Genomic DNA, 12,633 nt, shown 5'->3' with positions numbered 1-12,633 from the left:
GGGACGAAGGGAGGTAAGAGAGAGAGAGAAAGAGAGAGAGAGAGAGAGAGAGAGAGAGAGAGAGAGAGAGAGTTTGGGCGTCGAATTTCAGTTTTAAAAAAATGAGGTTTGACCTATTTATACACTGGCTTTCGTCGACGAGCCATGTCACCTCGTCGACGAGGTCAAGAGACAATTCATCGATGAACTCTCCCCCTCATTGACAAAATTCAGAGTTGCCCAAAACATCCTCTCGGTATTTTCTCTTCGACGAAACGCTCCCTCGTCGATGAGCTCCTCATGCGCTCTCGTCAACGAATCCCTTGTGTTCGTCGACAAAGCTCTGTTCATTTCCTTTTCCCCCCTTATTAAAATACCATAATTTCTCTAGGTCACTACAGATACTATATATATTATTTCTATAATTATCCTACTATTTTCATCATATTTCCAAAATAACCATAACACTATAAATCTGAACTGAAAATACTGTAATATCTGAATAATATAATTGTAGTATCTGACTATTATAACTGTATGTGTGACTGTAATATTTGACTGAATAATCTGTAAAATCTGAGTGTTATGGTTTTGGAAAGCATGGCATTATGTAATTACGGTAAAATACTGGTCTGTAAAATATCTGTAAAATCTGTCTGATAAAAATTTGTCTAGTAAATATATATGTCTATATATATATATACTGTAAATCATGATATTCTAAAAAACTACATAAATTCTGTATCAGATAAATATCTACGCAGGTCACACAATTAATACAACTCATATTCTGAAATATGTAAAACTGTAATATTTTATACTCTATACCTCAATAAACAAATACTATAATTTTTCTAATAATATTTCTGAATTTCCTAGCATAGCTTATTTCCCTTACCTAACTGGCTATGAGGCTCGCCTCCAACTTAATCCTCATGCTCACGACGTACTATCCCCAATGTCTTGAAATAATACACATATGCATATTTCAAATAAATCAACTATATTTCCCTAAGTCTACATACTTGTAAATTTCTGAATTATAATTTACCTGCGCTCCTGAAAATACTCACTGGCATCCCCAACCCATATTTGCAGGGTCCCAAAACACCCTATTCCTGAAAATATAATATTCAAATTTTACTTCACAAAACTCCAGTATATTCGCATATAATACTAAATCTGACCTCAAATAAACTGGATAATACTGAAAATGCTCAAATAATCGACTCACCCTGGTTTTGGGATGGTTCACAAACTTCTCAAATCGACATTTCACTTCGACTATGTTGTAGAGAATCTCCCCAGGATCACCGTGGTAGCTTCTGATCGTCAAACTAGGGAGAGACGGAGCCGAAAACTTAGAGAGAAGTGAGAGAATCCCATTTTAGAGAGAGAAAATGAAAATGAGAGAAAAAGGATTTCCTTCACTGAAAATCCATTTTCTGCATATTTATAGATGTCTTGACACGTGGCCTTGTCGACGAGTCTAAGAGGAGTTTTGTCGATGAACCCTTACTCCTCGTCAATGAAATTCATATCCTGAAAACCCTGCTCTCAGTATCTTCTTGTCTACTGACCTTCTTAAAATTTTCCTTTACTTCTTCTTTTATTTTATTATTTAATTACCATAATTCTATGGATTTCTACATGTGAGGCATGGTCCTTAGAAGAAATATGGTGGTGGCGGAGGCCAGGGGCGAGAGACAGGTGGTGGTACATCTTAGGGTACCACATCTTCCTCTACTTGTCCTACTTGTGGCAAGCGGTATGCAGGGAAGTGCATGATGGGTTCAAGTGTTTGCTACCAGTGTGGTAAGACAGGGCATCTAGCTCGAGATTATGGCACGCTGAGGAGCAACGCAGCCCCACAGTACCCATATCAGTTAGGCTATCAGGAACCACGAGGTGGATATCAGAGGGGTACGATTCAGGCGAGGGTGTATTCCTTAACTCCTGGTGACGCTGAGAACGCAGAATTTATGGTGACAGGCAATATTTATATGCTTTCAAATAAAGTTGTTGTACTATTTGATTTAGGAGCGATGCATAACTTCATTTCCCAGGGATTTGTCAAACTATATGGGTTAGAGGTACAGCTATTAGATGATGAATTAGCAATGGCTACACCGTCAGGGTCAATAGTCGTATGTAGTAGGGTGATTCAGAATTTTCCAGTAAAGATTCAGGGGAGTGTACTGTCAGTTAATTTAATTGTATTTGATATGCACGACTTCGATATCATTATGGAAATGGACTGGCTAGCGGCCAATTATACAAGTATCAATTGTCGTAGGAAGGAGGTAGTATTCAGGCCTCCCGAGGAGCAAGAATTCAAGTATGTGGGGTCGTGTGTGCGCTCTGCACCACGGATCCTTTCAGCCATTCAGGCGAGGTGGTTACTTCTAGAGGGATGTTAGGGGTACCTTGTGTTTGTGAAAGAAACACCAAGGGAGGAGCTTAGATTGGAGGATATTCCCGTAGTAAGGGAGTTCTCAGATGTGTTCCCAGAGGACTTATCGTGATTGCCTCCTGACAGCGAGGTGGAGTTTGCTATTGAGTTGACTCTAGGGACGACACCGATATCAAAAGCTCCATATTGAATGGCTCCAACAGAACTGAGGGAGTTGAAGGAGCAGCTACAGGAGTTACTTGATAAGGGCAACATCCGACCGAGTGTTTCACCCTGAGGATTACCGGTGCTATTTGTGAAGAAGAAGGATGGGTCAATGAGGATGTGTATCGACTATAGAGAGATTAAAAAGGTGACAGTGAAGAATAAATACTGGTTACCTAGGATTGACGATCTATTTGACAAGTTACAGGGCGCACAAGTCTTATCCAAGATCGAAATGTGATCTGGGTATCATCAGCTGAAGGTGAAATTAGAAAACATACCAAAGATTGCATTCTATACTAGGTATGGCCACTATGAATTTCTGGTTATGCCTTTCATATTGATCAATGCTCCTACAATATTTATGGACTTGATGAACAGGGTGTTCCACGAGTATCTAGATCAATTTGTGGCTTTTTCATCGACGACATCCTGGTTTATTCGAGGAATCCTGAGGAGCATGTAGCTTAGTTGAGGTTGGTACTTCAAGTGCTTAAAGAGAAGAATATGTTTGCGAAGTTTAATAAATGCGAGTTTTTGTTGGAGCAAGTGGCATTTCAGGGGCATGTTGTGTCTAAAGAAAAGGTATCGGTGGATCCGAGCAAGATAGAAGCGGTAGTGGACTGGGCAAAATTGAAGAACGTGCAAGAGGTTAGGAGTTTTCTGGGTCTTACAGGATATTACCGCATATTCATAGCAGGGTTTTCTACGTTATCAAGTCTGCTGATACAGCTTATGAGGAAGAACATGAAGTTCGAGTGGACCAATGAGTGCAAGCAGAGTTTTCAAGAACTAAAGCATCAACTAGTTACTACTCCAATGTTAACCATTCCATTAGGAGATGGTGGATTTGTTATCTACAATGACGCCTCCAAAAAGGGACTCGGGTGTGTCTTAATGTACCAAGGAAAGGTGATCCCCTACGCTTCTCATCAACTCAAGGAGTACGAGAAGAACTACCCAACGCACGATATGGAGTTGGCAATGGTAGTCTATGCATTAAAGATCTGGAGACACTACCTATACAGTGAAAGGTGTGAGATTTTTACTAATCATAAAAGTTTTAAGTACTTTTTCACCCAGAAAGAGTTGAATATGAGGCAGCGGAGGTGGCTTGAGCTGATAAAGGACTATGATTGTACCATTAGTTACCACCCAGAAAAAGCTAATATAGTAGCTGATGCTCTGAGTTGAAAGTCAATGGATGTGTCAGTCTCAGCAGTGGGTGTTCAGCGTCATATCAGAATGGACCTGGAAAGGTTAGGCATGGAGTTAGTGGAAGGAAATCACCAACTGTTCATTACTAGCCTGGTTGTTCAATCGACCTTACAGGAAAGGATCAGAACAGCTCAAACAAAAGACGCAGAGCTGGTAGAGGTTATGGAAGGGGTTCAGGATGGTTTAAAACCGGATTTCAATATTTCCGACGATGGGGTATTAAGATTCTATACTAGGATATGCGTACCGAATGACGCCGAGATCAAGTGAGGCATTCTAGAGGAGGCACATCGTTTGCTCTATACAATACATCCAGGAGGTGCGAAGATGTATAGGGATCTGTGGGAGTCTTTCTGGTGCTCTAACATGAAAAGAGAGATCACCAATTTTGTAGAGCAATGCCTGACATGTCAGCAAGTGAAGGTTGAGCACCAGAGGTCAGCTGGACTGTTGCAACCACTTCTCATTCCTAAGTGGAAGTGGGAGCACATTTCCATGGATTTTTTCACGGGATTGCCATTAACACTTCACAAGCAGAATGCAATTTGGGTTGTGGTTGACAGATTGATGAAGATAGCCCATTTCATTCCAGTTAAAGCCAATTATTCCATAGATAGGCTGGCAGAGTTTTATGTTCAGGAGATTGTCAGATTGCATGAAGTACCAGTGTCTATTGTTGCAAGATAGGGATCCGCAATTTAATTCCTGATTTTAGAAGAGTCTATAGGAAGTATTGGGATCTCAACTCACATTCAGTACTGCATTTCACCCACAGATCGATGGTCGGTCAAAGAGGACCATCTAGATTCTAGAGGATATGCTGAGGGCATTTGTACTGGATTTTGGGGGTAGTTGGATCAAATATCTGTCATTGGTTGAGTTCGCCTACAATAATAGTTATCAAGCCACTATCAAGATAGCACCATATGAGGCACTATATGGTCGGAGATGTCAATCACCGTTGTATTGGGATGAGGTTGGTGAGTGACAGATTTTGGGGGTAGAGTTGGTCCAATAGACCTCATAGAAGGTCAAGCTCATTAGAGAACGAATTAAAACTGCTCAGAGTCGTCAAAAGAGTTAGGCAGATATACGCTAGCGAGAGTTAGAGTTCAAGGCAGGTGATACTATATTTTTTTAGGATTGCTCTGATGAAAGGGGTAATAAGGTTTGGTAGGAAGGGCAACCTGAGCCTTAGGTACATCAGACCATTTGAGATTCTAAAGAGAGTCGGTCCAATGGCGTATAGGATAGCATTACCTCCAGTACTATCTGGGATTCACAATGTGTTCCACATATCTATGCTTAGGAGGTATGTTCCAAATCCTTTGTATGTGATCAGTTACGAGTTTTTGGAGCTTGGGGACACATTAGCATACGAGGAGATACCAATTCAGATCCTAGATCGTAAGGAATAGGAGCTACGTACGAAGAGGATTCCGTTAGTAAAGGTACTGTGGCGTAATCACGTAGTAGAGGAAGTTTCATGGGAATTAGAGTTAGAGATACATTAGAAGTACCCACATTTATTCAGAGACTCTCAGAGCAAAACAGGTAAACAAAACAGTAAGTAAGTGGTGTGTATGTATCGTAGTTAGAGTAAGTTTTTTTATGGTTTAGAGTATGTTTGGTCTTCGAGAGAGTTTTGTATGGATATCGTAATATCCTGAGGCATTATGTGTAACCACGATACTTCTCCACCGTAAGTGAGGGTAGGTAATAAATTTGGGATAGGGCTACTATATGGTTGGCCGCTAGCTCTTCCTAGAGTCAGAGCAGTGATAGTTCAGATGATGTGATAGCAACAAGTAGCAAATTTTGAGGACGAAATTTTTTTAAGGAGAGGATAGTAATAGTAAGTGGTTTGTATGGACTAAGATAGTTTTCTTTTATTCTCTAGTTTGTAATATGGGTATTTCGAGACCTCTATGTATGATGGTAGTTTAGAACTCTGGTAATGTATTTGAGGATGTTTAAATTATTTTCGCTGCTTTTATATGATGATTATGGTATCATAAATACAAATATTACTAAAGTAGCACCCAGGCCCCACGTGGCGGGTCAGGGCGTTATAGGTGGTATTAGAGCCTAGGTTTGCTAGGTTCTGTAGACTTTGATAGTTGATGATTACCAGAGTATAGGTTGAGATAAGATAAGGATAAGAGTGGGTAGGTTAGTTTGGGTTTTGCTCTGGAAGCTTAAAGATGGAGATCCTTTGACTGTCTTCTGTGTTTTTACTGAAATGACGATTTTAGGAAAATCACGGTAATTCCATCAATGGTTTCGTTTCTGGGTTGAGAGCCTAAAACTTGGAAATTTAAGTGGAACGTTAGCTCAGTTGAGTATATGTGTGGTACCGGTGTCGGGATTAGAGGCCGACACTTTGAAATGACTAAGGGTATACGAGCAAAGGGGTAGTATGGTTTGCAGGAGGCAAACCGTTGACAGTTTTGTGGAAGAAATACAAATTGTTGACAATTTTCTCCAAAAGAGGCTCTCTATATTTCAGGTTTTCCGTCGATGATTTTGGGACCCTTTATAAAAACCATCAACAGTTTTGTGGCAGGACTATGTGAATGAACCTTAAACTGAGAATTTGGAAGTTATATTGATTTCTTCGTTCAATACTTGCACCAAACATGATAAATGTGGAAGTTCTAAGTCTGTTTCTATCATGTCTTCAGGATGGATCCTAGAGGAAATAATATTGATGCCGAAGGGGATAATCATGTGGAGACTTCCAGCGAGGAGGATGTCGATACCTCGACGGTGTTGTGGGGTATAGCGTGGTAGGTTAGAAGGAGATCCGGAGAGACTCCAGACGAGAGGATCAACCATCGGTTGATTAGGGCTGCACATTCGAGCAGTTCACTCGAATGAGTCCTCCAGCATTTGCAGGAGGAGCAGACCCGAACACAGCTGAGGATTGGGTTCAGGAGATAAAGGAACTGTTGGGTGTGCTACATTGCACAAATGAGCAAAAGGTGTAGTACGCTACTTTCAAATTGGTGAGGAAGGCTAAATGATGGTGGAGAACGGTAAAGCTAGTGGAGGAATAGCGGCCAAGACCTACGGTTATTACTTGGAACCATTTTAGGGAGATTTTCTTTGACAGGTATTTCTCCGTTGCCACCTGGGAGGCTAAGGCGGAGGAATTTCTAAATCTGACTCAGGGGCCCTTGTCTGTACAAAAGTATACAGCCAAGTTTTTGGAGCTATCTCGCTTCGCCCCATACATGATCCCAGATAAGCCAAAGAAGGCCCGGAGGTTTGAGAGAGGTTTAAGGCAGGTAAAACGTGTGCAGTTGGTAGCGTTGTTGGCTTAGAGTTTCTCTGAGCTGGTGGAAAAGGTCGTGGCAGTGGAGGCCAGTTTATAGGAGTTTGAGGGGGTAGTGAATCAGAAGAAAAGGCCCTTGTCTCAGGGGTTTCAGACCAGCACTAGTTAGGGCACATGGAGGAGGCTTGACAATTTCACGGGCCAGCGATAGAAGATGGGACATCGAGCCCATCAGGGGGCATTGGGGCAAGTGCAGGGATGGATCAGTCAGCTGCTTCCAGTGCGATAGTGCTAGACATATGGCATGGGACTGCCGCGTGATGTTGAACAATGCACCCCCATAGCATCAGTATTGGGGAGGTAACCAAGCACCGCACGGGAACTACTAGAGGGGCACTGCCCAAGCACAGGTGTATTCCTTGACTCCGGGCAATGCCAAGAATGCAGGAGATGTGGTAACAAGTGACATTTATTTGCTTTCAAATAGAGCTATTGTGTTGTTTGACTCAGGAGAGACGCACTCTTTTGTATCACGAGGGTCCATTAAACCATGTGGGGTAGAAACACAGTTGTTAGATGCCGAGTTAGTGGTGGGCACACCAACAAAATCAGTTGTAGTGTGTATTAGGGTGATTATAGACTACCCAGTGGGGATTCAAGGGAGAACGCTACCTGCTAGCTTGATTATTTTTTACTTGCATGGTTTTGATGTCATTCTGGGGATGGACTGGCTAGCATCCAGTTACGCGAGTATTGATTACCACAGGAAGGAGGTAGTGTTCAGACCTCCTAGGAAGTAGGAATTTAAATTTGTAAGGTCACGTGTGCGCTCTGTACCATAGATCCTTTCAGCTATTCAGGCAAAGAGACTACTTCTAAAGGGATGCCAGGGGTACCTAGCATTTGTGAAAGAAGCACCGAGGGAAGAACTTAAGTTGGAGGATATTCCCGTGGTATGGGAGTTCTCGGATGTTTTTTCTAAGGACTTATTGGGATTTCCTCCTGATCTCGAGGTGGAGTTTTCCATTGATTTAATTCCAGGGATGGCACTAATTTCCAAGGCTCCATACAGAATGGCTCCGGTTGAACTAAAGGATTTAAAGGAACAGCTACAAGAGCTACTTGACAAGGGGTTTATCAGACTAAGCGTATCACCTTGAGGAGCACCGGTGTTGGTTGTAAAGAATAAATATGGATCGATGAGAATGTGCATCGATTATAGGGAAATCAATAAAGTGATAGTAAAGAACAAGTACCTGTTACCCCATATTGATGACTTTTTCGACTAGCTACAAGGCACACAGGTTTTCTCCAAGATTGATTTGCAATTCGGGTATTATCAAGTGAAGGTTAAATCAAAGGATATACCAAAGACTACTTTTCGCTCTAGGTATGACAATTACGAACTTCTGGTTATGCCTTTTGGTTTAACCAATGCTTCTGCGTCATTCATGGACCTGATGAACAGCGTGTTCCGTGAGTACTTAGATCAATTTGTGGTTGTATTCATCGACGATATCCTGGTTTATTTAAGGAGCCCTATGGAGCATGAAACTCATTTAAGACTGGTACTTCAGGTACTAAGAGAAAAGAAGTTGTTTGCTAAATTTAAGAAATGCGAATTCTAGTTGGAACAAGTTGCATTTCTAATACATGTAGTGTACAAGGAAAGTGTTTCAGTGGACCCGAGCAAAATAAAGGAGGTAGTTGATTGGGCAAAGCTGAAGAATGTGCATGAGAATAGAAGTTTCTTAGGTCTGGCAGGATACTATCGCTGGGTCATAGAGGGATTTTCTAGACTATCAAATCCTCTAACACAACTTATGAGAAAGAACATGAAGTTTGAGTGATCTGGTAAGTGCAAGCAGAGCTTTAAAGAATTAAAGCAGCGACTAGTCACTGCCCTAGTTTTGACCATTCCATCAGAAGATGGTGGATTCGTGATCTACAGTGACACATCTCAGAAAGGACTCAGGTGTGTCTTAATGCAATAAGAAAGAGTCATCGCGTACGCTTTTCGCCAACTCAAGGAGCATAAGAAGAACTATCCCGTGCATGACATGAAATTGGCAGTAGTGGCTTATGCGTTAAATATCTGGAGGCACTACGAAAACGGTGAAAGGTGGGAGATCTTTACTGATCATAAGAGTCTTAAGTACATTTTCATGCAGAAAGAGTTAAACATGAGACAAAGAAGATGGCTTGAGTTGATAAAGGACTACAACTGTACCATTAGTTACCACCCAGGAAAAGCTAATGTGGTAGCTGATCTGTTGAGTCAGAAATCAGTGAGTGCGTCAGTCTCAGCAGTCGTAGCTTAGCATCGGATTAGGATGGACCTAGAAAGGTTAGGCGTGGAGTTAGTAGAAGGGAATCACCAGGAGTTTATTGCAAGTCTAGTGATCCAACCGACTTTGCAGGAAATAATTAAATCCGCTCAAATGAAAGATGCAAAGTTGATGGAAATTATGGAGAAAGTACAAAGTGGACAACCAACAAAATTTAATGTTTCGGACGAGGGAATGCTAAGGTTTCACACCAGATTGTGTGTACCTAAGGATGCAGAGATTAAAAGGACGAATCTGGAGGAGGCTCATCGCTTTCTCTATACTGTTCATCCAAGAAGCACAAAGATGTATAGAGATCTGCGAGAATTCTTATGGTGGAGTAATATGAAGAGAGAGATTTCCCGGTTCGTGGAACAGTGTTTGACATGCCAGTAAGTGAAAGCAAAGCACCATAGGCCAGCGGGACCATTGCAACCACTTGGTATTCCTAAATGGAAGTAGGAGCATATCTCTATGGATTTCGTAATGGGGTTGCCTTCAACGGTGCATGGACAAAATACTATATAGGTAATAGTGGATCGTCTGACTAAAACCGCGCACCTTGTTCATATTAAAATCAGTTATTCCATGAATAGGCTAGTAGAGCTTTATGTGCAGGAGATAGTCCAACTTCATGGCGTCCCAGTATCCATTATTTCAAATCGAAATCTTTAGTTCACCTCTCGGTTCTGAAAGAGTTTGCAGGAAGTAGTGGGATCTTAAATTACTTTCAGTATTGCGTTTCACCTATAAACTGATGGGCAGATGGAGTGAACAATTCAGATATTAGAAGATATGCTGCGAGCTTGTATGTTAGACTTCGAAGGTAGTTGGATCCGATTTTTGCCACTAGTGGAATTTGCCTACAATAACAACTATCAGGCTAGTATCAAGATGGCACCATACGAAGCTCTGTATGGTCACAAGTGTCGATCTCTACTATATTGGGATGAGGTCGATGAATGGCATGTTTTAGGACCAAAACTTATGCAGCAGACTTTTGAGAAGATCAAACTCATCAGGGATAGGATTAGGACGGCTAAGAGCCGGCAGAAGAGTTACGCTGATACTTGTCGATGGAAGCTAAAGTTTGAGGTGGGGGATAGGATATTTTTTAGGATTGCTCCGATAAAGGGAGTTATGAGGTTTGAGAAGAAGGGTAAATTGAACCCTAGGTACACTAGGCCATTCAAGATTCTGGAGAGAATTGGTCCAGTTGCCTATAGAGTGGCATTACCCCTAACCTTGTCTAGGGTTCATGATGTTTTTCACATGTCGGTGTTGAGGAAGTACATCCCAGATCTTTCGCACGTGATAAGCTATGAATTCTTGGAAGTCGGAGATACCCTATCCAATAAGGAGATACCAATTCAGATTTTGGATCGGAAAATACAAGAACTGTGTACTAAGGAAATACCGTTAGTGAAGGTACTTTGGCGTAATCATGCAGGGGAGGATGCTTCATGGGAATTAGAGACAGAAATACATCAAAAGTACCCACATATTTTCAGAGAGGCTCAGCGCTACACAGGTCTGTGTAACAGCACAGGTAAGTGTTCGATTTTGTATATGGGTTGTGTAAAGCAGGTTTGTTTAATTTTATTAGTTTGTTTATGGTTTTAGTATATGGATGGTCTTTGGGAGAGTTTTGTATGGGTATAGTAATTTCCCGAGACATTTTTGTCTAACCACGGTATTCCTCCGCCATAAGTGAGGGTGTTCAATAAACTTAGGACGGTGCCGCTATTTAGGTGGCTACCTACTCTTTTGTAGAACTAGATCATTATTTAAGGAAAAACTTCAGAGAGTGTGACTAGTAATAGTTAGCAAAATTTGAGCACGAAATTTTTTTAAAGGGGGGAGATTATAAGGACTGGAAACCAGAAAAGAAAAGAGAAATAAGGAAAAAGAATTAAAAAATAGGAAATCGGTTTGGTAAGACCCCAAACCATCGACGGTATCACAAAGCTAGGAAAAAATCGTCGACGGCTACAAACAATCGAAAACACTGAACTGCCAAACCATCGACGATTTCAGGAACCTCAAGAAAACTGTCAACGGTTTTCCTCTGGGCAAGCTTACTTAAGTAGTAAGCAATGTATTTTATTTCATAACTCAACATTTCCCTCTCTCTCTAAATTAGGTTTTTTAGACTCTCTCAATACTCTCACTCTCTCACATGGCTCTCTCTCTCTCTAAGATCACCTGAAGTCTGTCATTGGTCCCCGATCATTTTTCTCTCCTCTCTCGACTTGCCGGCTCACTTCCAGCGGTGGGTTTGAAAGCTAGGGTTTCCCATTTTTCGAACGTAATCGACATATTTTCAGGAACAGTAAAGGGGATTAAGTTATGTCAATTTTTTATTGAAACTTAACCGATTAAACTACATTATATGTATGTATATTCATGATTTCAATTGGTGTTTCGAAATCCAACCGTTCAAAAATGGACTTTATAAATATAGGTATATCATATGGTATTTTCAATGAGATGAACAGTGAAAAGCTTGGTTTTATAGTCGTATCCGTGTTTTGGGAAAGAATCAAAGGGTGAGGGATGATCATCTTCATATTTTTATGGAAAAACCTATATGTATATATGTATATAAGCATGTTTTGAATAACTAGAATGTGGAGGTGATCATACCCTAGTTTTCACCATACAAACTAGATATACTATGAGGTATTTTTATGGTTGTTTTTCTAATTATGTTTTAATACTAAAATCGTGTGGCATGAGAATAATCTATATGGTTTATTTCATAACTGAACTTGAATATGGTTGTAAGAATATATCATGAAATTGTGAACCCTACTAGTTTATGGAAAATATGGGGTTGATGCGATGGCTTTATGAAGAGTTTTGATATGACAGTTGTATGCTGACGTTTTATATGACAGTTGAGAGCCGGGTTTTATATGACGGCTGAATGTCGGGTTGTGATATGACAGGCTTTGCACTGAGTGATGAAAATGAGATTCATACTACAGTTTTTATTACTTAAATTGCATGATATGGTTTAAGAACCCTGAGAACCAGTTGTATTGTGAGCACGGTACCATTGCTAGTGAGTTATTTGGTCAGGTGCAACCACACTGTAGTGGAAGTGTAGGTGGTTTCAGTCGGTTGGCCTATGAAGTGTTGTTGTACCTTCCTTAGGGCCCGGACTAGGAAGTGGTAAGGCAATCGGACCTACAGCTGGGCTTGCAGATGCC

The 12,633-nt window shown here is 41.0% G+C and overlaps 1 protein-coding gene across 1 annotated transcript; it reads left to right on the top strand.

Annotated features, from left to right (window-relative positions):
* Positions 1-10,558: 10,558 nt before the first annotated feature.
* LOC131167447 (uncharacterized) lies at positions 10,559-12,347 on the top strand. Its single transcript, XM_058126252.1, has 2 exons — positions 10,559-10,967; positions 12,319-12,347. The coding sequence occupies exons 1-2, from the start codon at positions 10,559-10,561 to the stop codon at positions 12,345-12,347; spliced, it is 438 nt and encodes a 145-aa protein (XP_057982235.1).
* The last annotated feature ends 286 nt before the right edge of the window (positions 12,348-12,633 follow it).

The sequence above is a fragment of the Malania oleifera genome, chromosome 11 (genome assembly GCF_029873635.1).
Source record: "Malania oleifera isolate guangnan ecotype guangnan chromosome 11, ASM2987363v1, whole genome shotgun sequence".
In the NCBI taxonomy this organism is placed as follows: domain Eukaryota; kingdom Viridiplantae; phylum Streptophyta; class Magnoliopsida; order Santalales; family Ximeniaceae; genus Malania; species Malania oleifera.
The sequence above is the reverse complement of the archived record's forward strand: the minus strand, read 5'-3'. Positions and strand labels throughout refer to the sequence as shown.